The sequence below is a fragment of the Ascidiella aspersa genome, chromosome 1 (genome assembly GCF_963924565.1).
Source record: "Ascidiella aspersa chromosome 1, kaAscAspe10.2, whole genome shotgun sequence".
Classification (NCBI taxonomy): Eukaryota; Metazoa; Chordata; class Ascidiacea; order Phlebobranchia; family Ascidiidae; genus Ascidiella; species Ascidiella aspersa.
In genome coordinates this window covers 9,701,825-9,720,479 of record NC_139447.1, presented here as the reverse complement: position 1 = coordinate 9,720,479, position 18,655 = coordinate 9,701,825, and the positions used below count along the sequence as shown (strand labels likewise).

The window sequence follows — 18,655 nt, the reverse complement described above, 5'->3', positions numbered from 1 at the left end:
CCGTTTGTCCAGTACGACCCCAGAAGGGTTTGATCACAGAATCCACATTGCGTATATGTACGTTCCAGTTGCTGAAAACTCTTTTAAATTAGAAGCATTTCCCCACCTAGCGAGCTTGATATAGCGAGGTGTGCAGCCCTCTCTAACGCTCGAGCAACTTCGTGTCTCCCCTCAACGTTGAAAGCACTCTGTGGTCTCGGCATGTCGTTCCAACCAACAACCAGGGCACCGCTCGAATCGTACGACCACCAGTCCTGCAAAAAAACAAGGATTTCGTTATAAATAGGTAAATCCGATTATAAAATGTATACAGTTGAAATTGGCATAGAGAGTTAGATATTAGGAAATGCATATGTTTGATGGAAGTTTGTGCAATCGAAATTCATTTTAACGAAAATCTAGAAAAAACGGTGCAACTCAAAGCGACTATATTTCCGAAAGAACACATTTTTAAATTTCTGTTTACAGAACAGAAAAGTTTGGTAATAATCGTGGCGTAGGATTGTGTTCTCAAATTACTACTCGGTTTTGTTTTGGGATTGTCACCAATATTGCTCGAGTTTTGCTACTACCGACCACTAATAAATTGATGAGAGGTTCCTCACAAAAATTTACAGATACAGAAATTTCCACCACGACCGAAGGAAAACAACAAAAACCCTTAAGTGGTATGTTTTTAAAATGACAACCAATATTTTCGCAGATAAAACAACCATTCGTTAATTGACGAAAAACGTATCACCAACGTTGCTTCACTACCCTAAATCCAACCTTATCCAAACATAAGTTGTATTTTTCTACCCCGTAAAACAAAAATCACTTCGCCCCACCTGGTCCAAGAACTCGGCTGTACGCGACGGTGGTGTCTTTCCCGCGTTCGAACGAGTCTTGCCTCGAACCATCTCAAGGAAGTCATCGTAGTGCAGCAGCGCCACCAGGTGGTTGAACTCAGCACGCCAGGGCATCTCTTCGGCAGAGATCTGCAGAAGTAAACAAGTGTAATGAAGTAATGACTGTCTTCACAAAACATACAAAAAATAAAAATAAAATGAAAAAACAAATAGTAACAAAAAACAAAACAAATTAAATAGAAAAAAAAAAGTATAAGTCGAAATTTATATATCGTGGGTGAAAATGTGATGATGTTGTAGCCTAAACAACGCTCTGTGATGTTTTACACTACGTCGATTGTAGTTCTAACGCATTCGTAGATGAACATATTTTTTAACTCTTTGCTAAAGAGCAAGGTTAATAGCTAAGTTTACCGCTTTAACCACGCACCACTATGTGTTGTGCATCGTTAAATAGACTAAAATGGCAGAAAAGTGTGATTTATTAGCATTTTTTTTGCTAGCCGAAGTCTTATAACCCAGCTTTTATGAACTGAAATTTGAATTTGGTAAAAACATGTCAACTCAAGGGATATTATTATTTTTCATTTTCCTGCTCTTGTTATGGAATCTCGATTTAGAGCATCCCAGAGTGATGAAACACGGCTGTGCGAAAGCCTCAAGATTTCAACGCAATTTGTCGTTAAGTAACATAAAGGGAAGAGCAAAAAAGGAACACCGAAACATCTTCGACATAAATATAGGCTAAAATAAAACGCAACTCATTACCTTTCTCAGCTTCTTCCTCTTGACAGAGTTCCTGAACGCCTCGACGAAGCTCTGCTCGAGGATGCCGAGCGCTCTCAGCTCCCTCTCCTCCACCTCTTCGTTTCCTGGCATTCCTCCGGTCTTCTTCCGCAACATCGCAAGCTTCTTCTGCTTGTCCCTGGAGGAATGAGGAGTGAAACTTGACTTTAATGATCTAGAGCAGGGATTCCTAAACTTTTTTTAACGCGGACCACTAAAATTTAGTTTAGCTTTGCGTGGACCACGGCGGGCAAAACATTTTAAAAAGTGACGTCACAATACAATAAACTTCAGAGATATGCTGATTTCGGTCTAAAAATGTGAAGGTGAAAATAGAGTCTAAATGCGTTCAGTGCTAAAAAGTTTTCTTTTAATTAAACTTTGATTAGTTCTTAAATAATACCTTAATATTTCAATTAGGCCATCATGGGCCCTTAAAACTAGTTCTCGGACCCCACAAGGGGTTCATGGACTACAGTTTAAGAACCCCTGCATTAGAGTCACTGTTGTCAAATGACTTGACATAAGTCTTAAGGGTAAAATGACTTAAAATTGAGTCATTCAGTCAAATAACGTGGTTTAAAATAAGTGTTTTCTTTAAACATTGATTAATAAAGCTGGGTTGTTCATCTCAATTGTTGCCGTAATACATTTTGCAGGATGTATATTGCGGTTTTGTTATTTTCAGTTAAGCCAACGTACTTTTCTCTTGAAGTAGAACGAAATAAAATACAATGTTTCGGGCAACCTTTTTTCAGACAAAATTAGTTTTTAGCAACATACTTCTGTTTCTTGGCGTTCTTCTTTGCAGGGTCCTGGGAAAACTCAACCACTGCTGCTGCGTATTTCTTCGCCTCGTCTCCCTGGACCGCAATGCCGCCGGGCTGCTTCGAGACCAGGGCATGGTTGACTGCGTACTGCTCGTTGCGTCGGTGGAGCGTTGAGAGGACGTCACGTGACCAGTCGATAGCAAGGTCGATCTGCTGCAGACGCAAGGCTTTCTTCAAGACCTGGAAAGCAAGTATGTGGATATATTGGCTTACTGTTCATCTCTGAAGTCATTATGTAAGATTGTAACTGTTCGATTGCTTATTATGACGTTGTGCAATTTTTGCCTAGGGTTTGGTAGGGATCAGACGTTCATTGCTGCTTAAAACATCAAGTGAAGCAAATATAGGGCTTTATTGACTCATTGTTATCATCCCTTAAGTCATTATGTAATTCAATATTAGTTTGATTGCTTGTTATGGCGTTGTGAGCATTTGGCCCAGGGTTTGTTGGGATCAGATCTGCATTGCTGCCTAAAGCATCAAGTAATCCTGTAGATTTTGGACTAACTTTATTTCCTTACTCGCAAAGAGGTTAATCTTCGGGATTTTTAAAGTTGGGCGTTCTCTCATAAAACACTGAAAATCTAATAAAAAGATAAACAAGGCATACACAAAAATAATAATACTCTCTTGTTTTTAAGCGCTTGTTCAAAACAATATTTCGATTAAGGCTAATACGAAGTATGTAGATTAAAATTGTTAATCCTAACAAACCTTTAACGATTTTGATTCTTTGAACGGAAAAATATAGTAGTGAAAACAGCAAAATTTCCAATAACGCATTCAAAATCCCTCAACACCCCACATATCAACCCAACAACACAAATTCCAAAAAAAACACTCACGTAGACGAAGAACTCCAGGTAGCGCGTGCGGCGACGGAACTTGTTCAGTTCGCGGTAGGCGACGATTGGCTTCATGCGCGAGATACGAACCAGTACTTGTGTGGCGTCCTCGAAGCCCGTCAGCTCGCCCGCTGCCCTTGTGTCCCGGGAAATCTCGGCCAGGCGTTCCTCCAAGGCGGCCAGCTCTTCGTTGGACACCACGTCGGGCACGGCACCGGCCCCCTTGCGCGACCTGGAAGTAACGAGGTTATTCGTGAAAAAAATGCTTTGATGCGTTTTCCAAGAAGAAAGATTTGGAAACACTTTTAAAAATCCCAGCGAGAAATAATTTGGAAACAGCGGTCACTGCCATAAGATCGCGCAAATTCAATAGCGACCTAACAGTATAAGGTTTTTTATTCGTGAAAAAATGGCTTTAATGTTGTAAAAAATCCAACAGGAAAATAACTCGTGAAATGGTTTCGATGCTCCTAAGCTTTCCCTTTTATAGTTATAATTTTATGTTAATACTCCTCCAATTATAGCTACCACATTTTTATTAAAGCACATGTTGCTAACAGTCTGTAAATTATAATTATAATTAAAATTATATATATATTCAGTCAGGACTAAGGTTGGTGTATTGGTAAAGCTTTCCTGGTGTTACTGTTCGGTAAAGACTTCCATATTCTTTAATGTAAATTATCACAAGAAAAAGGAAACACTTTCATCAAGATTGCAGAAATAAAGAGGGGGTTAATGTGCAAGTTGCAGGAATAAAAGTATTAAAATTCGTCACAAAATGTAAGTTTTCAGGCAAAATATCTCTGCAATAAATGTTTACAAGTTTTCAGGTAAATCATTTAAATACTACCCCCATTTAAGTTATGGAATAAATTATTTGAAAACACTAATTATTATATACAAGTTGTGGCGAAATTATTTGGAAACACTAACTTGCTCCTCTTAGCGCTAATCTGTTCTTCCGACCCGTCAACGGTCCTGGTGGAGCCTCCTTCCATCCTAAGAATCTGCTTGCCGGACTCGATCGCTGCTAGAGCGGCATTTATCTTGCCGTGGGCCTTGGTCACCTGCGAAAACACAAGTGTTTCACATAGATGTATACCATATGTCAACCCATATATGTAGCTTGTAAAACGACCTGACTTTTACATGTCCAATCGAAGAAACCGAAAATAATTTAGACATTGCCGAGTAAAAAAGGTTTATGTTTGGTCTTTTGGTTTATTTCAATAGAAATGAACGAAGCTACAGGATTCAATTAGACATTGGAAGATATCCCAATAATGCGGTCTAGAAGATTTTTATCTATCTAAAAGGTTTATTGTTCGTCTAAGAATAATAAATTTGCCCAAATAACTAATGTATATTCTGGAGTAGTTTTAAAAATTTTGGTTAGTTTTAAAAGTAACAATTTAATTTTTAAAATCATTAGATTTGACAAAGGGGGCGGGAAATTGCTTAAAATATGTACTATGAGACGCTCGGTGGAACTGGTTTAGTAATATACTCCAAATAAAGCGAAATACAGAAGGGTGTTCAAGTTTCAGCAGATGACTTATTCGCAAAACAATTCACAATAAACATTAGAAGGCCCAGATTAAGAATACAAAAAGAAGAATTTGAAACCTTGGAAATATAATGAGTGAGCGCCGCCACCATGTGGTGAAGTGACTGGGTGATCGAAGAACGTTTAACTTTCAGAATCCCGCCGACCTCTTGCAATGCAGAGTGACATTTGGAAGCTACCTAAAAAAACAGAAAATATTAATACGGTGACAACAAAAGACTAGCAACAAATGACCAAGGCCATGAAACAAATTTCGGCCACAAAACAAACAAAATTTAAAAATTAAAACGCCGTATAACATCGGAGAGTTCTACAGGTTAAGTCTGGCGCCTTAGACCAATCGGCTATCCTGACTTGTTAAATGAAAAACAAATAACAGTTTTCCCCATGGCTGTCAGAAAAACACAAATTCGAAAGTAATGTCAGAAGTGGGATTCGAACCCACGCCATTCGGAGACCAGAACACCCATATCACCGCAGAACAGTGAAGCTTCTAAGCTTGAGTCTGGCGCCTTAGACCACTCGGCCAGCCTGACTTGATTAATAGAAAAACTAATAACAGTTTTCCGTATTGCTGTCAGAAAAACGCAATTTCAAAATTAGTGTCAGAAGTGGGATTCGAACCCACGCTTCCATTCGGATACCAGAACACCTATATCACAGCAGAACAGTGAAGCTTTAAAGCTTGAGTCTGGCGCCTTAGACCTTTCGGCCATCCTGACTTGATTGATAGAAAAACTAACAACATTTTTCTATATTGCGGGCGGAAAAACAAAAAATAAAAATTAGTGTCAGAAGTGGGATTCGAACCCACGCCTCTATTCGGAGACCAGAACACCCATATCACCGAAGAACAGCGAAGCTTTCAAGCTTGAGTCTGGCGCATTAGACCAGTCGGCCATCCTGACTTAATTAATAGAAAAACTAATAACTGTTTTCCCTATTGCTTTCAGAAAAATAAAAAATAAAAATTAGTGTCAGAAGTGGGATTCGAACCAACGCCGCCGTTCGGAGACCAGAACACCCATATCACCGCAGAACAGTGAAGCTTTAAAGCTTGAGTCTGGCGCCTTAGACCACTCGGCCATCCTGACTTGCTGTTCTAACAACTAAAAACTGTTTGGTTTATTGCGGGCGGAAAAACGCAAATTTAAAATTAGTGTCAGAAGTGGGATTCGAACCCACACCTCCATTCGGAGACCAGAACACCCATATCACCGCAGAACAGTGAAGCTTTCAAGCTTGAGTCTGGCGCCTTAGACCACTCGGACATCCTGACTTGATTAATAGAAAAACTAATAACAGTTTTCCGTATTGCTGTCAGAAAAACAAAAATTCAAAACTAGTGTCAGAAGTGGGATTCGAACCCACGCCTCCATTCGGAGACCAGAACACCCATATCACCGCAGAACAGCGAAGCTTTTAAGCTTGAGTCTGGCGCCTTAGACCACTCGGCCATCCTGATTTGCTGTTCTAACAACTAAAAACTGTTTGGTCTATTGCGGGCGGAAAAACACAAATTTAAAATTAGTGTCAGAAGTGGGATTCGAACCCACGCCTCCATTCGGAGACCAGAACACCCATATCACCGCAGAACAGCGAAGCTTTTAAGCTTGAGTCTGGCGCCTTAGACCACTCGGCCATCCTGATTTGCTGTTCTAACAACTAAAAACTGTTTGGTCTATTACGGGCGGAAAAACACAAATTTAAAATTAGTGTCAGAAGTGGGATTCGAACCCACGCCTCCATTCGGAGACCAGAACACCCATATCACCGCAGAACAGTGAAGCTTTAAAGCTTGAGTCTGGCGCCTTAGACCACTCGGCCATCCTGACTTGATTAATAGAAAAACTAATAACAGTTTTCGGTATTGCTGTCAGAAAAACAAAAATTCGAAACTGATGTCAGAAGTGGGATTCGAACCCACGCCTCCATTCGGAGACCAGAACACCCATATCACCGCAGAACAGTGAAGCTTTAAAGCTTGAGTCTGGCGCCTTAGACCACTCGGCCGTCCTGACTTGCTGTTCTAACAACTAAAAACTGTTTGGTTTATTGCAGGCGAAAAAAACGCAAATTTAAAATTAGTGTCAGAAGTGGGATTCGAACCCACGCCTCCATTCGGAGACCAGAACACCCATATCACCGCAGAACAGCGAAGCTTTTAAGCTTGAGTCTGGCGCCTTAGACCACTCGGCCATCCTGACTTGCTGTTCTAACAACTAAAAACTGCTTGGTCTATTGCGGGCGGAAAAACGCAAATTTAAAATTAGTGTCAGAAGTGGGATTCGAACCCACGCCTCCAATCGGAGACCAGAACACCCATATCACCGCAGAACAGTGGAGCTTTAAAGCTTGAGTCTGGCGCCTTAGACCACTCGGCCATCCTGATTTGATTAATAGAAAAACTAATAACAGTTTTCTGTATTGCTGTCAGAAAAACAAAAATTCAAAACTAGTGTCAGAAGTGGGATTCGAACCCACGCCTCCATTCGGAGACCAGAACACCCATATCACCGCAGAACAGTGGAGCTTTAAAGCTTGAGTCTGGCGCCTTAGACCACTCGGCCATCCTGACTTGATTAATAGAAAAACTAATAACAGTTTTCTGTATTGCTGTCAGAAAAACAAAAATTCAAAACTAGTGTCAGAAGTGGGATTCGAACCCACGCCTCCATTCGGAGACCAGAACACCCATATCACCGCAGAACAGTGAAGCTTTAAAGCTTGAGTCTGGCGCCTTAGACCACTCGGCCATCCTGACTTGATTAATAGAAAAACTAATAACAGTTTTCCGTATTGCTGTCAGAAAAAAAAAAATTCAAAACTAGTGTCAGAAGTGGGATTCGAACCCACGCCTCCATTCGGAGACCAGAACACCCATATCACCGCAGAACAGTGAAGCTTTAAAGCTTGAGTCTGGCGCCTTAGACCAATCGGCCATCCGGACTTGATTAATAGAAAAACTAATAACAGTTTTCTGTATTGCTGTCAGAAAAACAAAAATTCAAAACTAGTGTCAGAAGTGGGATTCGAACCCACGCCTCCATTCGGAGACCAGAACACCCATATCACCGCAGAACAGTGAAGCTTTAAAGCTTGAGTCTGGCGCCTTAGACCACTCGGCCATCCTGACTTGATTAATAGAAAAACTAATAACAGTTTTCCGTATTGCTGTCAGAAAAACAAAAATTCAAAACTAGTGTCTGAAGTGGGATTCGAACCCACGCCTCCATTCGGAGACCAGAACACCCATATCACCGCAGAACAGTGAAGCTTTAAAGCTTGAGTCTGGCGCCTTAGACCACTCGGCCATCCTGACTTGATTAATAGAAAAATTAATAACAGTTTTCCTTATTGCTGTCAGAAAAACAAAAATTCAAAATTAGTGTCAGAAGTGGGATTCGAACCCACGCCTCCATTCGGAGACCAGAACAACCATATCACCGCAGAACAGCGAAGCTTTTAAGCTTGAGACTGGCGCCTTAGACCACTCGGCCATCCTGACTTGATTAATAGAAAAACTAATAACAGTTTTCCGTACTGCTGTCAGAAAAACAAAAATTCAAAACTAGTGTCAGAAGTGGGATTCGAACCCACGCCTACATTCGGAGACCAGAACACCCATATCACCGCAGAACAGTGAAGCTTTAAAGCTTGAGTCTGGTGCCTTAGACCACTCGGCCATCCTGACTTGATTAATAGAAAAACTAATAACAGTTTTCCGTACTGCTGCCAGAAAAACAAAAATTCAAAATTAGTGTCAGAAGTGGGACTCGAAGCCATACGCCTCCATTCGGAGACCAGAACACCCATATCACCGCAGAACAGCGAAGCTTTTAAGCTTGAGTCTGGCGCCTTAGACCACTCGGACATCCTGACTTGATTAATAGAAAAACTAATAACAGTTTTCGGTATTATTGTCAGAAAAACAAAAATTCAAAACTGAAGTCAGAAGTGGGACTCGAAGCCATACGCCTCCATTCGGAGACCAGAACACCCATATCACCGTAGAACAGTGAAGCTTTAAAGCTTGAGTCTGGCGCATTAGACCACTCGGCCATCCTGACTTGATTAATAGAAAAACTAATAACAGTTTTCCGTATTGCTGTCAGAAAAACAAAAATTCAAAACTAGTGACAGAAGTGGGATTCGAACCCACGCCTCCATTCGGAGACCAGAACACCCATATCACCGCAGAACAGTGAAGCTTTAAAGCTTGAGTCTGGCGCCTTAGACAACTCGGCCATCCTGACTTGCTGTTCTAACAACTAAAAACTGTTTGGTTTATTGCAGGCGAAAAAAACGCAAATTTAAAATTAGTGTCAGAAGTGGGATTCGAACCCACGCCTCCATTCGGAGACCAGAACACCCATATCACCGCAGAACAGTGAAGCTTTAAAGCTTGAGTCTGGCGCCTTAGACCACTCGGCCATCCTGACTTGATTAATAGAAAAACGAATAAGAGTTTTCCGTATTGCTGTCAGAAAAACAAAAATTCAAAACTAGTGTCAGAAGTGGGATTCGAACCCACGCCTCCATTCGGAGACCAGAACACCCATATCACCGCAGAACAGTGAAGCTTTAAAGCTTGAGTCTGGCGCCTTAGACCACTCAGCCATCCTGACTTGATTAATAGAAAAATTAATAACAGTTTTCCCTATTGCTGTCAGAAAAACAAAAATTCAAAATTAGTGTCAGAAGTGGGATTCGAACCCACGCCTCCATTCGGAGACCAAAACACTCATATGACCGCAGAACAGCGAAGCTTTTAAGCTTGAGTCTGGCGCCTTAGACCACTCGGCCATCCTGACTTGCTGTTCTAATAACTAAAAACTGTTTGGTTTATTGCGGGCGGAAAAACGCAAATTTAAAATTAGTGTCAGAAGTGGGATTCGAACCCACACCTACATTCGGAGACCAGAACACCCATATCACCGCAGAACAGTGAAGCTTTTAAGCTTGAGTCTGGCGCCTTAGACCACTCGGCCATCCTGACTTGATTAATAGAAAAACTAATAACAGTTTTCCGTATTGCTGTCAGAAAAACAAAAATTCAAAATTAGTGTCAGAAGTGGGATTCGAACCCACGCCTCCATTCGGAGACCAGAACACCCATATCACCGCAGAACAGTGAAGCTTTAAAGCTTGAGTCTGGCGCCTTAGACCACTCGGCCATCCTGACTTGATTAATAGAAAAATTAATAACAGTTTTCCGTATTGCTGTCAGAAAAACAAAAATTCAAAATTAGTGTCAGAAGTGGCATTCGAACCCACGCCTCCATTGGGAGACCAAAACACTCATATGACCGCAGAACAGTGAAGCTTTTAAGCTTGAGTCTGGCGCCTTAGACCACTCGGCCATCCTGACTTGCTGTTCTAACAACTAAAAACTGTTTTCCGTATTGCTGTCAGAAAAACAAAAATTCAAAACTAGTGTCAGAAGTGGGATTCGAACCCACGCCTCCATTCGGAGACCAGAACACCCATATCACCGCAGAACAGTGAAGCTTTAAAGCTTGAGTCTGGCGCCTTAGACCACTCGGCCATCCTGACTTGATTAATAGAAAAACTAATAACAGTTTTCCGTATTGCTGTCAGAAAAACAAAAATTCAAAATTAGTGTCAGAAGTGGGATTCGAACCCACGCCTCCATTCGGAGACCAGAACACCCATATCACCGCACAACAGCGAAGCTTTTAAGCTTGAGTCTGGCGCCTTAGACCACTCGGCCATCCTGACCTGCTGTTCTAACAACTAAAAACTGTTTCGTTTATTGCGGGCGGAAAAACGCAAATTTAAAATTAATGTCAGAAGTGGGATTCGAACCCACGCCTCCATTCGGAGACCAGAACACCCATATCACCGCAGAACAGCGAAGCTTTTAAGCTTGAGTCTGGCGCCTTAGACCACTCGGACATCCTGACTTGATTAATAGAAAAACTAATAACAGTTTTCGGTATTATTGTCAGAAAAACAAAAATTCAAAACTGATGTCAGAAGTGGGACTCGAAGCCATACGCCTCCATTCGGAGACCAGAACACCCATATCACCGTAGAACAGTGAAGCTTTAAAGCTTGAGTCTGGCGCATTAGACCACTCGGCCATCCTGACTTGATTAATAGAAAAACTAATAACAGTTTTCCGTATTGCTGTCAGAAAAACAAAAATTCAAAACTAGTGACAGAAGTGGGATTCGAACCCACGCCTCCATTCGGAGACCAGAACACCCATATCACCGCAGAACAGTGAAGCTTTAAAGCTTGAGTCTGGCGCCTTAGACAACTCGGACATCCTGACTTGATTAATAGAAAAACTAATAACAGTTTTCGGTATTATTGTCAGAAAAACAAAAATTCAAAACTGATGTCAGAAGTGGGACTCGAAGCCATACGCCTCCATTCGGAGACCAGAACACCCATATCACCGTAGAACAGTGAAGCTTTAAAGCTTGAGTCTGGCGCATTAGACCACTCGGCCATCCTGACTTGATTAATAGAAAAACTAATAACAGTTTTCCGTATTGCTGTCAGAAAAACAAAAATTCAAAACTAGTGACAGAAGTGGGATTCGAACCCACGCCTCCATTCGGAGACCAGAACACCCATATCACCGCAGAACAGTGAAGCTTTAAAGCTTGAGTCTGGCGCCTTACACAACTCGGCCATCCTGACTTGCTGTTCTAACAACTAAAAACTGTTTGGTTTATTGCAGGCGAAAAAAACGCAAATTTAAAATTAGTGTCAGAAGTGGGATTCGAACCCACGCCTCCATTCGGAGACCAGAACACCCATATCACCGCAGAACAGTGAAGCTTTAAAGCTTGAGTCTGGCGCCTTAGACCACTCGGCCATCCTGACTTGATTAATAGAAAAACGAATAAGAGTTTTCCGTATTGCTGTCAGAAAAACAAAAATTCAAAACTAGTGTCAGAAGTGGGATTCGAACACACGCCTCCATTCGGAGACCAGAACACCCATATCACCGCAGAACAGTGAAGCTTTAAAGCTTGAGTCTGGCGCCTTAGACCACTCGGCCATCCTGACTTGATTAATAGAAAAATTAATAACAGTTTTCCGTATTGCTGTCAGAAAAACAAAAATTCAAAATTAGTGTCAGAAGTGGGATTCGAACCCACGCCTCCATTCGGAGACCAAAACACTCATATGACCGCAGAACAGCGAAGCTTTTAAGCTTGAGTCTGGCGCCTTAGACCACTCGGACATCCTGACTTAATTTATAGAAAAACTAATAACAGTTTTCCGTATTGCTGTCAGAAAAACAAAAATTCAAAACTAGTGTAAGAAGTGGGACTCGAACTCACGCCTCCATTCGGAGACCAGAACACCTATTTCACCACAGAACAGTGAAGCTTTAAAGCTTGAGTCTGGGGGCTTAGACCACTCGGCCATCCTGACTTGATTAATAGAAAAACTAATAACAGTTTTCCCTATTGCTGTCAGAAAAACAAAAATTCAAAACTAGTGTCAGAAGTGGGATTCGAACCCACGCCTCCATTCGGAGACCAGAACACCCATATCACCGCAGAACAGTGAAGCTTTAAAGTTTGAGTCTGGCGCCTTAGACCACTCGGCCATCCTGACTTGATAAATAGAAAAACTAACAACAGTTTTCCGTATTGCTGTCAGAAAAACAAAAATTCAAAACTAGTGTCAGAAGTGGGATTCGAACCCACACTACCATTCGGAGACCAGAACACCCATATCACCGCAGAACAGTTAAGCTTTAAAGCTTGAGTCTGGCGCCTTAGACCACTCGGCCATCCTGACTTGATTAATAGAAAAACTAATAACAGTTTTCCGTATTGCTGTCAGAAAAACAAAAATTCAAAATTAGTGTCAGAAGTGGGATTCGAACCCACGCCTCCATTCGGTGACCAGAACACCCATATCACCGCAGAACAGCGAAGCTTTTAAGCTTGAGTCTGGCGCCTTAAACCACTCGGCCATCCTGACTTGCTGTTCTAACAACAAAAAACTGTTTGGTTTATTGCGGGCGGAAAAACGCAAATTTAAAATGAGTGTCAGAAGTGGGATTCGAACCCACGCCTCCATTCGGAGACCAGAACACCCATATCACCGCAGAACAGCGAAGATTTTAAGCTTGAGTCTGGCGCCTTAGACCACTCGGCCATCCTGACTTGCTGTTCTAACAACTAAAAACTGTTTGGTTTATTGCGGGCGGAAAAACGCAAATTTAAAATTAGTGTCAGAAGTGGGATTCGAACCCACGCCTCCATTCGGAGACCAGAACACCCATATCACCGCAGAACAGTGAAGCTTTTAAGCTTGAGTCTGGCGCCTTAGACCACTCGGCCATCCTGACTTGATTAATAGAAAAACTAATAACAGTTTTCCGTATTGCTGACAGAAAAACAAAAATTCAAAACTAGTGTCAGAAGTGGGATTCGAACCCACGCCTCCATTCGGAGACCAGAACACCCATATCACCGCAGAACAGTGAAGCTTTAAAGCTTGAGTCTGGCGCCTTAGACCACTCGGCCATCCTGACTTGATTAATAGAAAAACTAATAACAGTTTTCCGTATTGCTGTCAGAAAAACAAAAATTCAAAACTAGTGTCAGAAGTGGGATTCGAACCCACGCCTCCATTCGGAGACCAGAACACCCATATCACCGCAGAACAGTGAAGCTTTAAAGCTTGAGTCTGGCGACTTAGACCACTCGGCCATCCTGACTTGATTAATAGAAAAACTAATAACAGTTTTCCGTATTGCTGACAGAAAAAAAAAAATTCAAAACTAGTGTCAGAAGTGGGATTCGAACCCACGCCTCCATTCGGAGACCAGAACACCCATATCACCGCAGAACAGTGAAGCTTTTAAGCTTGAATCTGGCGTCTTAGACCACTCGGCCATCCTGACTTGCTGTTCTAACAACTAAAAACTGTTTGGTTTATTGCGGGCGGAAAAACGCAAATTTAAAATTAGTGTCAGAAGTGGGATTCGAACCCACGCCTCCATTCGGAGACCAGAACACCCATATCACCGCAGAACAGCGAAGCATTTAAGCTTGAGTCTGGCGCCTTAGACCACTCGGCCATCCTGACTTGCTGTTCTAACAACTAAAAACTGTTTGGTTTATTGCGGGCGGAAAAAACGCAAATTTTAAATTAGTGTCAGAAGTGGGATTCGAACCCACGCCTCCATTCGGAGACCAGAACACCCATATTACCGCAGAACAGCGAAGCATTTAAGCTTGAGTCTGGCGCCTTAGACCACTCGGCCATCCTGAATTGATTAATAGAAAAACTAACAACAGTTTTCTATATTGCTGTCAGAAAAACAAAAATTCAAAACTAGTGTCAGAAGTGGGATTCGAACCCACGCCTCCATTCGGAGACCAGAACACCCATATTACCGCAGAACAGTGAAGCTTTAAAGCTTGAGTCTGGCGCCTTAGACCACTCGGCCATCCTGACTTGATTAATAGAAAAACTAATAACAGTTTTCCGTATTGCTGTCAGAAAAACAAAAATTCAAAACTAGTGTCAGAAGTGGGATTCGAACACACGCCTCCATTCGGAGACCAGAACACCCATATCACCGCAGAACAGTGAAGCTTTAAAGCTTGAGTCTGGCGCCTTAGACCACTCGGCCATCCTGACTTGATTAATAGAAAAATTAATAACAGTTTTCCGTATTGCTGTCAGAAAAACAAAAATTCAAAATTAGTGTCAGAAGTGGGATTCGAACCCACGCCTCCATTCGGAGACCAAAACACTCATATGACCGCAGAACAGCGAAGCTTTTAAGCTTGAGTCTGGCGCCTTAGACCACTCGGACATCCTGACTTAATTTATAGAAAAACTAATAACAGTTTTCCGTATTGCTGTCAGAAAAACAAAAATTCAAAACTAGTGTAAGAAGTGGGACTCGAACTCACGCCTCCATTCGGAGACCAGAACACCTATTTCACCACAGAACAGTGAAGCTTTAAAGCTTGAGTCTGGGGGCTTAGACCACTCGGCCATCCTGACTTGATTAATAGAAAAACTAATAACAGTTTTCCCTATTGCTGTCAGAAAAACAAAAATTCAAAACTAGTGTCAGAAGTGGGATTCGAACCCACGCCTCCATTCGGAGACCAGAACACCCATATCACCGCAGAACAGTGAAGCTTTAAAGTTTGAGTCTGGCGCCTTAGACCACTCGGCCATCCTGACTTGATAAATAGAAAAACTAACAACAGTTTTCCGTATTGCTGTCAGAAAAACAAAAATTCAAAACTAGTGTCAGAAGTGGGATTCGAACCCACACTACCAATCGGAGACCAGAACACCCATATCACCGCAGAACAGTTAAGCTTTAAAGCTTGAGTCTGGCGCCTTAGACCACTCGGCCATCCTGACTTGATTAATAGAAAAACTAATAACAGTTTTCCGTATTGCTGTCAGAAAAACAAAAATTCAAAATTAGTGTCAGAAGTGGGATTCGAACCCACGCCTCCATTCGGTGACCAGAACACCCATATCACCGCAGAACAGCGAAGCTTTTAAGCTTGAGTCTGGCGCCTTAAACCACTCGGCCATCCTGACTTGCTGTTCTAACAACAAAAAACTGTTTGGTTTATTGCGGGCGGAAAAACGCAAATTTAAAATGAGTGTCAGAAGTGGGATTCGAACCCACGCCTCCATTCGGAGACCAGAACACCCATATCACCGCAGAACAGCGAAGATTTTAAGCTTGAGTCTGGCGCCTTAGACCACTCGGCCATCCTGACTTGCTGTTCTAACAACTAAAAACTGTTTGGTTTATTGCGGGCGGAAAAACGCAAATTTAAAATTAGTGTCAGAAGTGGGATTCGAACCCACGCCTCCATTCGGAGACCAGAACACCCATATCACCGCAGAACAGTGAAGCTTTTAAGCTTGAGTCTGGCGCCTTAGACCACTCGGCCATCCTGACTTGATTAATAGAAAAACTAATAACAGTTTTCCGTATTGCTGACAGAAAAACAAAAATTCAAAACTAGTGTCAGAAGTGGGATTCGAAACCACGCCTCCATTCGGAGACCAGAACACCCATATCACCGCAGAACAGTGAAGCTTTAAAGCTTGAGTCTGGCGCCTTAGACCACTCGGCCATCCTGACTTGATTAATAGAAAAACTAATAACAGTTTTCCGTATTGCTGTCAGAAAAACAAAAATTCAAAACTAGTGTCAGAAGTGGGATTCGAACCCACGCCTCCATTCGGAGACCAGAACACCCATATCACCGCAGAACAGTGAAGCTTTAAAGCTTGAGTCTGGCGACTTAGACCACTCGGCCATCCTGACTTGATTAATAGAAAAACTAATAACAGTTTTCCGTATTGCTGACAGAAAAAAAAAAATTCAAAACTAGTGTCAGAAGTGGGATTCGAACCCACGCCTCCATTCGGAGACCAGAACACCCATATCACCGCAGAACAGTGAAGCTTTTAAGCTTGAATCTGGCGTCTTAGACCACTCGGCCATCCTGACTTGCTGTTCTAACAACTAAAAACTGTTTGGTTTATTGCGGGCGGAAAAACGCAAATTTAAAATTAGTGTCAGAAGTGGGATTCGAACCCACGCCTCCATTCGGAGACCAGAACACCCATATCACCGCAGAACAGCGAAGCATTTAAGCTTGAGTCTGGCGCCTTAGACCACTCGGCCATCCTGACTTGCTGTTCTAACAACTAAAAACTGTTTGGTTTATTGCGGGCGGAAAAAACGCAAATTTTAAATTAGTGTCAGAAGTGGGATTCGAACCCACGCCTCCATTCGGAGACCAGAACACCCATATCACCGCAGAACAGCGAAGCATTTAAGCTTAAGTCTGGCGCCTTAGACCACTCGGCCATCCTGAATTGATTAATAGAAAAACTAACAACAGTTTTCTATATTGCTGTCAGAAAAACAAAAATTCAAAACTAGTGTCAGAAGTGGGATTCGAACCCACGCCTCCATTCGGAGACCAGAACACCCATATTACCGCAGAACAGTGAAGCTTTAAAGCTTGAGTCTGGCGCCTTAGACCACTCGGCCATCCTGACTTGATTAATAGAAAAACTAATAACAGTTTTCCGTATTGCTGTTAGAAAAACGCAAATTTAAAATTAGTGTCAGAAGTGGGATTCGAACCCACGCCTCCATTCGGAGACCAGAACACCCATATCACCGCAGAACAGCGAAGCATTTAAGCTTGAGTCTGGCGCCTTAGACCACTCGGCCATCCTGACTTGCTGTTCTAACAACTAAAAACTGTTTGGTTTATTGCGGGCGGAAAAAACGCAAATTTTAAATTAGTGTCAGAAGTGGGATTCGAACCCACGCCTCCATTCGGAGACCAGAACACCCATATCACCGCAGAACAGCGAAGCATTTAAGCTTAAGTCTGGCGCCTTAGACCACTCGGCCATCCTGAATTGATTAATAGAAAAACTAACAACAGTTTTCTATATTGCTGTCAGAAAAACAAAAATTCAAAACTAGTGTCAGAAGTGGGATTCGAACCCACGCCTCCATTCGGAGACCAGAACACCCATATTACCGCAGAACAGTGAAGCTTTAAAGCTTGAGTCTGGCGCCTTAGACCACTCGGCCATCCTGACTTGATTAATAGAAAAACAAATAACAGTTTTCCGTATTGCTGTCAGAAAAACAAAAATTCAAAACTAGTGTCAGAAGTGGGATTCGAACCCAAGCCTCCATTCGGAGACCAGAACACCCATATCACCGCAGAACAATGAAGCTTTAAGGCTTGAGTCTGGGGCCTTAGACCACTCGGCCATCCTGACTTGATTAATAGAAAAACTAATAACAGATTTCCGTATTGCTGTCAGAAAAACAAAAATTCAAAATTAGTGTCAAAGGTGGGATTCGAACCCACGCCTCCATTCGGAGACCAGAACACCCATATCCCCGCAGAACAGCGAAGCTTTTAAGCTTGAGTCTGGCGCCTTAGACCACTCGGCCATCCTGACTTGCTGTTCTAACAACTAAAAACTGTTTGGTTTATTGCGGGCGGAAAAACGCAAATTTAAAATTAGTGTCAGAAGTGGGATTCGAACCCACGCCTCCATTCGGAGACCAGAACACCCATATCACCGCAGAACAGTGAAGCTTTAAAGCTTGAGTCTGGCGCCTTAGACCACTCGGCCATCCTGACTTGATTAATAGAAAAACTAATAACAGTTTTCCATATTGCTGTCAGAAAAACAAAAATTGAAAACTAGTGTCAGAAGTGGGATTCGAACCCACGCCTCCATTCGGAGACCAGAACACTCATATCACCGCAGAACAGTGAAGCTTTAAAGCTTGAGTCTGGCGCCTTAGACCACTCGGCCATCCTGACTTGATTAATAGAAAAACTAATAACTGTTTTCCGTATTGCTGTCAGAAAAACAAAAAATTAAAACTAGTGTCAGAAGTGGGATTCGAACCCACGCCTCCATTCGGAGACCAGAACACCCATATTACCGCAGAACAGTGAAGCTTTAAAGCTTGAGTCTGGCGCCTTAGACCACTCGGCCATCCTGACTTGATTAATAGAAAAACTAATAACAGTTTTCCGTACTGCTGTCAGAAAAACAAAAAATCAAAACTAGTGTCAGAAGTGGGATTCGAACCCACGCCTCCATTCGGAGACCAGAACACCCATATCACCGCAGAACAGTGAAGCTTTAAAGCTTGAGTCTGGCGCCTTAGACCACTCGGCCATCCTGACTTGATTAATAGAAAAACTAATAACAGTTTTCCGTACT

At 42.3% G+C, this 18,655-nt stretch overlaps 1 protein-coding gene and 64 non-coding genes across 65 annotated transcripts in view; all 65 read right to left on the bottom strand.

The window, feature by feature from the left end:
* The window catches only part of LOC146167131 (cilia- and flagella-associated protein 54-like), a 168,597-nt gene that overhangs the window by 93,733 nt on the left and 56,209 nt on the right, over nt 1–18,655 (bottom strand). The window contains exons 21-27 of the mRNA XM_083390976.1: nt 4,942–5,061; nt 4,249–4,382; nt 3,313–3,544; nt 2,421–2,647; nt 1,620–1,776; nt 831–980; nt 107–254 (exon numbers count right to left, since the gene is read on the bottom strand). Of these exons, the coding sequence (XP_083247102.1) occupies nt 107–254; nt 831–980; nt 1,620–1,776; nt 2,421–2,647; nt 3,313–3,544; nt 4,249–4,382; nt 4,942–5,061 (1,168 nt within the window). The remainder of the gene's footprint in view (nt 1–106; nt 255–830; nt 981–1,619; nt 1,777–2,420; nt 2,648–3,312; nt 3,545–4,248; nt 4,383–4,941; nt 5,062–18,655) is intronic.
* Nucleotides 5,303–5,418, bottom strand: Trnal-caa (transfer RNA leucine (anticodon CAA)). The gene is made up of 2 exons: nt 5,381–5,418; nt 5,303–5,345 (listed from the first exon to the last, which is right to left on the bottom strand). It is a non-coding gene; the product is annotated as a tRNA-Leu (tRNA).
* On the bottom strand, nt 5,486–5,604 carry Trnal-caa (transfer RNA leucine (anticodon CAA)). The gene is made up of 2 exons: nt 5,567–5,604; nt 5,486–5,531 (listed from the first exon to the last, which is right to left on the bottom strand). It is a non-coding gene; the product is annotated as a tRNA-Leu (tRNA).
* Trnal-caa (transfer RNA leucine (anticodon CAA)) lies at nt 5,858–5,976 on the bottom strand. The gene is made up of 2 exons: nt 5,939–5,976; nt 5,858–5,903 (listed from the first exon to the last, which is right to left on the bottom strand). It is a non-coding gene; the product is annotated as a tRNA-Leu (tRNA).
* On the bottom strand, nt 6,043–6,161 carry Trnal-caa (transfer RNA leucine (anticodon CAA)). The gene is made up of 2 exons: nt 6,124–6,161; nt 6,043–6,088 (listed from the first exon to the last, which is right to left on the bottom strand). It is a non-coding gene; the product is annotated as a tRNA-Leu (tRNA).
* Trnal-caa (transfer RNA leucine (anticodon CAA)) lies at nt 6,229–6,347 on the bottom strand. The gene is made up of 2 exons: nt 6,310–6,347; nt 6,229–6,274 (listed from the first exon to the last, which is right to left on the bottom strand). It is a non-coding gene; the product is annotated as a tRNA-Leu (tRNA).
* Nucleotides 6,414–6,532, bottom strand: Trnal-caa (transfer RNA leucine (anticodon CAA)). Its single transcript has 2 exons — nt 6,495–6,532; nt 6,414–6,459 (listed from the first exon to the last, which is right to left on the bottom strand). It is a non-coding gene; the product is annotated as a tRNA-Leu (tRNA).
* On the bottom strand, nt 6,599–6,717 carry Trnal-caa (transfer RNA leucine (anticodon CAA)). The gene is made up of 2 exons: nt 6,680–6,717; nt 6,599–6,644 (listed from the first exon to the last, which is right to left on the bottom strand). It is a non-coding gene; the product is annotated as a tRNA-Leu (tRNA).
* On the bottom strand, nt 6,785–6,903 carry Trnal-caa (transfer RNA leucine (anticodon CAA)). Its single transcript has 2 exons — nt 6,866–6,903; nt 6,785–6,830 (listed from the first exon to the last, which is right to left on the bottom strand). It is a non-coding gene; the product is annotated as a tRNA-Leu (tRNA).
* Trnal-caa (transfer RNA leucine (anticodon CAA)) lies at nt 6,971–7,089 on the bottom strand. Its single transcript has 2 exons — nt 7,052–7,089; nt 6,971–7,016 (listed from the first exon to the last, which is right to left on the bottom strand). It is a non-coding gene; the product is annotated as a tRNA-Leu (tRNA).
* Trnal-caa (transfer RNA leucine (anticodon CAA)) lies at nt 7,156–7,274 on the bottom strand. The gene is made up of 2 exons: nt 7,237–7,274; nt 7,156–7,201 (listed from the first exon to the last, which is right to left on the bottom strand). It is a non-coding gene; the product is annotated as a tRNA-Leu (tRNA).
* Trnal-caa (transfer RNA leucine (anticodon CAA)) lies at nt 7,342–7,460 on the bottom strand. Its single transcript has 2 exons — nt 7,423–7,460; nt 7,342–7,387 (listed from the first exon to the last, which is right to left on the bottom strand). It is a non-coding gene; the product is annotated as a tRNA-Leu (tRNA).
* Nucleotides 7,528–7,646, bottom strand: Trnal-caa (transfer RNA leucine (anticodon CAA)). The gene is made up of 2 exons: nt 7,609–7,646; nt 7,528–7,573 (listed from the first exon to the last, which is right to left on the bottom strand). It is a non-coding gene; the product is annotated as a tRNA-Leu (tRNA).
* Nucleotides 7,714–7,832, bottom strand: Trnal-caa (transfer RNA leucine (anticodon CAA)). The gene is made up of 2 exons: nt 7,795–7,832; nt 7,714–7,759 (listed from the first exon to the last, which is right to left on the bottom strand). It is a non-coding gene; the product is annotated as a tRNA-Leu (tRNA).
* Nucleotides 7,900–8,018, bottom strand: Trnal-caa (transfer RNA leucine (anticodon CAA)). The gene is made up of 2 exons: nt 7,981–8,018; nt 7,900–7,945 (listed from the first exon to the last, which is right to left on the bottom strand). It is a non-coding gene; the product is annotated as a tRNA-Leu (tRNA).
* Nucleotides 8,086–8,204, bottom strand: Trnal-caa (transfer RNA leucine (anticodon CAA)). Its single transcript has 2 exons — nt 8,167–8,204; nt 8,086–8,131 (listed from the first exon to the last, which is right to left on the bottom strand). It is a non-coding gene; the product is annotated as a tRNA-Leu (tRNA).
* Nucleotides 8,272–8,390, bottom strand: Trnal-caa (transfer RNA leucine (anticodon CAA)). The gene is made up of 2 exons: nt 8,353–8,390; nt 8,272–8,317 (listed from the first exon to the last, which is right to left on the bottom strand). It is a non-coding gene; the product is annotated as a tRNA-Leu (tRNA).
* Nucleotides 8,458–8,576, bottom strand: Trnal-caa (transfer RNA leucine (anticodon CAA)). The gene is made up of 2 exons: nt 8,539–8,576; nt 8,458–8,503 (listed from the first exon to the last, which is right to left on the bottom strand). It is a non-coding gene; the product is annotated as a tRNA-Leu (tRNA).
* On the bottom strand, nt 9,020–9,138 carry Trnal-caa (transfer RNA leucine (anticodon CAA)). Its single transcript has 2 exons — nt 9,101–9,138; nt 9,020–9,065 (listed from the first exon to the last, which is right to left on the bottom strand). It is a non-coding gene; the product is annotated as a tRNA-Leu (tRNA).
* Trnal-caa (transfer RNA leucine (anticodon CAA)) lies at nt 9,206–9,324 on the bottom strand. The gene is made up of 2 exons: nt 9,287–9,324; nt 9,206–9,251 (listed from the first exon to the last, which is right to left on the bottom strand). It is a non-coding gene; the product is annotated as a tRNA-Leu (tRNA).
* On the bottom strand, nt 9,392–9,510 carry Trnal-caa (transfer RNA leucine (anticodon CAA)). The gene is made up of 2 exons: nt 9,473–9,510; nt 9,392–9,437 (listed from the first exon to the last, which is right to left on the bottom strand). It is a non-coding gene; the product is annotated as a tRNA-Leu (tRNA).
* Trnal-caa (transfer RNA leucine (anticodon CAA)) lies at nt 9,578–9,696 on the bottom strand. Its single transcript has 2 exons — nt 9,659–9,696; nt 9,578–9,623 (listed from the first exon to the last, which is right to left on the bottom strand). It is a non-coding gene; the product is annotated as a tRNA-Leu (tRNA).
* Nucleotides 9,763–9,881, bottom strand: Trnal-caa (transfer RNA leucine (anticodon CAA)). Its single transcript has 2 exons — nt 9,844–9,881; nt 9,763–9,808 (listed from the first exon to the last, which is right to left on the bottom strand). It is a non-coding gene; the product is annotated as a tRNA-Leu (tRNA).
* On the bottom strand, nt 9,949–10,067 carry Trnal-caa (transfer RNA leucine (anticodon CAA)). Its single transcript has 2 exons — nt 10,030–10,067; nt 9,949–9,994 (listed from the first exon to the last, which is right to left on the bottom strand). It is a non-coding gene; the product is annotated as a tRNA-Leu (tRNA).
* Trnal-caa (transfer RNA leucine (anticodon CAA)) lies at nt 10,135–10,253 on the bottom strand. Its single transcript has 2 exons — nt 10,216–10,253; nt 10,135–10,180 (listed from the first exon to the last, which is right to left on the bottom strand). It is a non-coding gene; the product is annotated as a tRNA-Leu (tRNA).
* Trnal-caa (transfer RNA leucine (anticodon CAA)) lies at nt 10,320–10,438 on the bottom strand. Its single transcript has 2 exons — nt 10,401–10,438; nt 10,320–10,365 (listed from the first exon to the last, which is right to left on the bottom strand). It is a non-coding gene; the product is annotated as a tRNA-Leu (tRNA).
* Trnal-caa (transfer RNA leucine (anticodon CAA)) lies at nt 10,506–10,624 on the bottom strand. The gene is made up of 2 exons: nt 10,587–10,624; nt 10,506–10,551 (listed from the first exon to the last, which is right to left on the bottom strand). It is a non-coding gene; the product is annotated as a tRNA-Leu (tRNA).
* On the bottom strand, nt 10,691–10,809 carry Trnal-caa (transfer RNA leucine (anticodon CAA)). Its single transcript has 2 exons — nt 10,772–10,809; nt 10,691–10,736 (listed from the first exon to the last, which is right to left on the bottom strand). It is a non-coding gene; the product is annotated as a tRNA-Leu (tRNA).
* Trnal-caa (transfer RNA leucine (anticodon CAA)) lies at nt 11,439–11,557 on the bottom strand. Its single transcript has 2 exons — nt 11,520–11,557; nt 11,439–11,484 (listed from the first exon to the last, which is right to left on the bottom strand). It is a non-coding gene; the product is annotated as a tRNA-Leu (tRNA).
* Trnal-caa (transfer RNA leucine (anticodon CAA)) lies at nt 11,625–11,743 on the bottom strand. The gene is made up of 2 exons: nt 11,706–11,743; nt 11,625–11,670 (listed from the first exon to the last, which is right to left on the bottom strand). It is a non-coding gene; the product is annotated as a tRNA-Leu (tRNA).
* On the bottom strand, nt 11,811–11,929 carry Trnal-caa (transfer RNA leucine (anticodon CAA)). The gene is made up of 2 exons: nt 11,892–11,929; nt 11,811–11,856 (listed from the first exon to the last, which is right to left on the bottom strand). It is a non-coding gene; the product is annotated as a tRNA-Leu (tRNA).
* On the bottom strand, nt 11,997–12,115 carry Trnal-caa (transfer RNA leucine (anticodon CAA)). Its single transcript has 2 exons — nt 12,078–12,115; nt 11,997–12,042 (listed from the first exon to the last, which is right to left on the bottom strand). It is a non-coding gene; the product is annotated as a tRNA-Leu (tRNA).
* On the bottom strand, nt 12,369–12,487 carry Trnal-caa (transfer RNA leucine (anticodon CAA)). The gene is made up of 2 exons: nt 12,450–12,487; nt 12,369–12,414 (listed from the first exon to the last, which is right to left on the bottom strand). It is a non-coding gene; the product is annotated as a tRNA-Leu (tRNA).
* On the bottom strand, nt 12,555–12,673 carry Trnal-caa (transfer RNA leucine (anticodon CAA)). The gene is made up of 2 exons: nt 12,636–12,673; nt 12,555–12,600 (listed from the first exon to the last, which is right to left on the bottom strand). It is a non-coding gene; the product is annotated as a tRNA-Leu (tRNA).
* On the bottom strand, nt 12,741–12,859 carry Trnal-caa (transfer RNA leucine (anticodon CAA)). Its single transcript has 2 exons — nt 12,822–12,859; nt 12,741–12,786 (listed from the first exon to the last, which is right to left on the bottom strand). It is a non-coding gene; the product is annotated as a tRNA-Leu (tRNA).
* Nucleotides 12,926–13,044, bottom strand: Trnal-caa (transfer RNA leucine (anticodon CAA)). Its single transcript has 2 exons — nt 13,007–13,044; nt 12,926–12,971 (listed from the first exon to the last, which is right to left on the bottom strand). It is a non-coding gene; the product is annotated as a tRNA-Leu (tRNA).
* Trnal-caa (transfer RNA leucine (anticodon CAA)) lies at nt 13,111–13,229 on the bottom strand. The gene is made up of 2 exons: nt 13,192–13,229; nt 13,111–13,156 (listed from the first exon to the last, which is right to left on the bottom strand). It is a non-coding gene; the product is annotated as a tRNA-Leu (tRNA).
* Nucleotides 13,297–13,415, bottom strand: Trnal-caa (transfer RNA leucine (anticodon CAA)). The gene is made up of 2 exons: nt 13,378–13,415; nt 13,297–13,342 (listed from the first exon to the last, which is right to left on the bottom strand). It is a non-coding gene; the product is annotated as a tRNA-Leu (tRNA).
* Nucleotides 13,483–13,601, bottom strand: Trnal-caa (transfer RNA leucine (anticodon CAA)). Its single transcript has 2 exons — nt 13,564–13,601; nt 13,483–13,528 (listed from the first exon to the last, which is right to left on the bottom strand). It is a non-coding gene; the product is annotated as a tRNA-Leu (tRNA).
* Trnal-caa (transfer RNA leucine (anticodon CAA)) lies at nt 13,669–13,787 on the bottom strand. Its single transcript has 2 exons — nt 13,750–13,787; nt 13,669–13,714 (listed from the first exon to the last, which is right to left on the bottom strand). It is a non-coding gene; the product is annotated as a tRNA-Leu (tRNA).
* Trnal-caa (transfer RNA leucine (anticodon CAA)) lies at nt 13,854–13,972 on the bottom strand. The gene is made up of 2 exons: nt 13,935–13,972; nt 13,854–13,899 (listed from the first exon to the last, which is right to left on the bottom strand). It is a non-coding gene; the product is annotated as a tRNA-Leu (tRNA).
* On the bottom strand, nt 14,040–14,158 carry Trnal-caa (transfer RNA leucine (anticodon CAA)). The gene is made up of 2 exons: nt 14,121–14,158; nt 14,040–14,085 (listed from the first exon to the last, which is right to left on the bottom strand). It is a non-coding gene; the product is annotated as a tRNA-Leu (tRNA).
* Nucleotides 14,226–14,344, bottom strand: Trnal-caa (transfer RNA leucine (anticodon CAA)). The gene is made up of 2 exons: nt 14,307–14,344; nt 14,226–14,271 (listed from the first exon to the last, which is right to left on the bottom strand). It is a non-coding gene; the product is annotated as a tRNA-Leu (tRNA).
* On the bottom strand, nt 14,412–14,530 carry Trnal-caa (transfer RNA leucine (anticodon CAA)). Its single transcript has 2 exons — nt 14,493–14,530; nt 14,412–14,457 (listed from the first exon to the last, which is right to left on the bottom strand). It is a non-coding gene; the product is annotated as a tRNA-Leu (tRNA).
* Trnal-caa (transfer RNA leucine (anticodon CAA)) lies at nt 14,598–14,716 on the bottom strand. Its single transcript has 2 exons — nt 14,679–14,716; nt 14,598–14,643 (listed from the first exon to the last, which is right to left on the bottom strand). It is a non-coding gene; the product is annotated as a tRNA-Leu (tRNA).
* Nucleotides 14,970–15,088, bottom strand: Trnal-caa (transfer RNA leucine (anticodon CAA)). The gene is made up of 2 exons: nt 15,051–15,088; nt 14,970–15,015 (listed from the first exon to the last, which is right to left on the bottom strand). It is a non-coding gene; the product is annotated as a tRNA-Leu (tRNA).
* On the bottom strand, nt 15,156–15,274 carry Trnal-caa (transfer RNA leucine (anticodon CAA)). Its single transcript has 2 exons — nt 15,237–15,274; nt 15,156–15,201 (listed from the first exon to the last, which is right to left on the bottom strand). It is a non-coding gene; the product is annotated as a tRNA-Leu (tRNA).
* Trnal-caa (transfer RNA leucine (anticodon CAA)) lies at nt 15,342–15,460 on the bottom strand. The gene is made up of 2 exons: nt 15,423–15,460; nt 15,342–15,387 (listed from the first exon to the last, which is right to left on the bottom strand). It is a non-coding gene; the product is annotated as a tRNA-Leu (tRNA).
* Trnal-caa (transfer RNA leucine (anticodon CAA)) lies at nt 15,527–15,645 on the bottom strand. Its single transcript has 2 exons — nt 15,608–15,645; nt 15,527–15,572 (listed from the first exon to the last, which is right to left on the bottom strand). It is a non-coding gene; the product is annotated as a tRNA-Leu (tRNA).
* Trnal-caa (transfer RNA leucine (anticodon CAA)) lies at nt 15,712–15,830 on the bottom strand. The gene is made up of 2 exons: nt 15,793–15,830; nt 15,712–15,757 (listed from the first exon to the last, which is right to left on the bottom strand). It is a non-coding gene; the product is annotated as a tRNA-Leu (tRNA).
* Trnal-caa (transfer RNA leucine (anticodon CAA)) lies at nt 15,898–16,016 on the bottom strand. The gene is made up of 2 exons: nt 15,979–16,016; nt 15,898–15,943 (listed from the first exon to the last, which is right to left on the bottom strand). It is a non-coding gene; the product is annotated as a tRNA-Leu (tRNA).
* Trnal-caa (transfer RNA leucine (anticodon CAA)) lies at nt 16,084–16,202 on the bottom strand. The gene is made up of 2 exons: nt 16,165–16,202; nt 16,084–16,129 (listed from the first exon to the last, which is right to left on the bottom strand). It is a non-coding gene; the product is annotated as a tRNA-Leu (tRNA).
* Nucleotides 16,270–16,388, bottom strand: Trnal-caa (transfer RNA leucine (anticodon CAA)). Its single transcript has 2 exons — nt 16,351–16,388; nt 16,270–16,315 (listed from the first exon to the last, which is right to left on the bottom strand). It is a non-coding gene; the product is annotated as a tRNA-Leu (tRNA).
* Nucleotides 16,455–16,573, bottom strand: Trnal-caa (transfer RNA leucine (anticodon CAA)). The gene is made up of 2 exons: nt 16,536–16,573; nt 16,455–16,500 (listed from the first exon to the last, which is right to left on the bottom strand). It is a non-coding gene; the product is annotated as a tRNA-Leu (tRNA).
* Nucleotides 16,641–16,759, bottom strand: Trnal-uaa (transfer RNA leucine (anticodon UAA)). Its single transcript has 2 exons — nt 16,722–16,759; nt 16,641–16,686 (listed from the first exon to the last, which is right to left on the bottom strand). It is a non-coding gene; the product is annotated as a tRNA-Leu (tRNA).
* On the bottom strand, nt 16,827–16,945 carry Trnal-caa (transfer RNA leucine (anticodon CAA)). The gene is made up of 2 exons: nt 16,908–16,945; nt 16,827–16,872 (listed from the first exon to the last, which is right to left on the bottom strand). It is a non-coding gene; the product is annotated as a tRNA-Leu (tRNA).
* Trnal-caa (transfer RNA leucine (anticodon CAA)) lies at nt 17,013–17,131 on the bottom strand. The gene is made up of 2 exons: nt 17,094–17,131; nt 17,013–17,058 (listed from the first exon to the last, which is right to left on the bottom strand). It is a non-coding gene; the product is annotated as a tRNA-Leu (tRNA).
* On the bottom strand, nt 17,199–17,317 carry Trnal-uaa (transfer RNA leucine (anticodon UAA)). The gene is made up of 2 exons: nt 17,280–17,317; nt 17,199–17,244 (listed from the first exon to the last, which is right to left on the bottom strand). It is a non-coding gene; the product is annotated as a tRNA-Leu (tRNA).
* On the bottom strand, nt 17,385–17,503 carry Trnal-caa (transfer RNA leucine (anticodon CAA)). The gene is made up of 2 exons: nt 17,466–17,503; nt 17,385–17,430 (listed from the first exon to the last, which is right to left on the bottom strand). It is a non-coding gene; the product is annotated as a tRNA-Leu (tRNA).
* Trnal-caa (transfer RNA leucine (anticodon CAA)) lies at nt 17,571–17,689 on the bottom strand. Its single transcript has 2 exons — nt 17,652–17,689; nt 17,571–17,616 (listed from the first exon to the last, which is right to left on the bottom strand). It is a non-coding gene; the product is annotated as a tRNA-Leu (tRNA).
* Trnal-caa (transfer RNA leucine (anticodon CAA)) lies at nt 17,757–17,875 on the bottom strand. The gene is made up of 2 exons: nt 17,838–17,875; nt 17,757–17,802 (listed from the first exon to the last, which is right to left on the bottom strand). It is a non-coding gene; the product is annotated as a tRNA-Leu (tRNA).
* Trnal-caa (transfer RNA leucine (anticodon CAA)) lies at nt 17,942–18,060 on the bottom strand. Its single transcript has 2 exons — nt 18,023–18,060; nt 17,942–17,987 (listed from the first exon to the last, which is right to left on the bottom strand). It is a non-coding gene; the product is annotated as a tRNA-Leu (tRNA).
* Trnal-caa (transfer RNA leucine (anticodon CAA)) lies at nt 18,128–18,246 on the bottom strand. Its single transcript has 2 exons — nt 18,209–18,246; nt 18,128–18,173 (listed from the first exon to the last, which is right to left on the bottom strand). It is a non-coding gene; the product is annotated as a tRNA-Leu (tRNA).
* On the bottom strand, nt 18,314–18,432 carry Trnal-caa (transfer RNA leucine (anticodon CAA)). The gene is made up of 2 exons: nt 18,395–18,432; nt 18,314–18,359 (listed from the first exon to the last, which is right to left on the bottom strand). It is a non-coding gene; the product is annotated as a tRNA-Leu (tRNA).
* Trnal-caa (transfer RNA leucine (anticodon CAA)) lies at nt 18,500–18,618 on the bottom strand. Its single transcript has 2 exons — nt 18,581–18,618; nt 18,500–18,545 (listed from the first exon to the last, which is right to left on the bottom strand). It is a non-coding gene; the product is annotated as a tRNA-Leu (tRNA).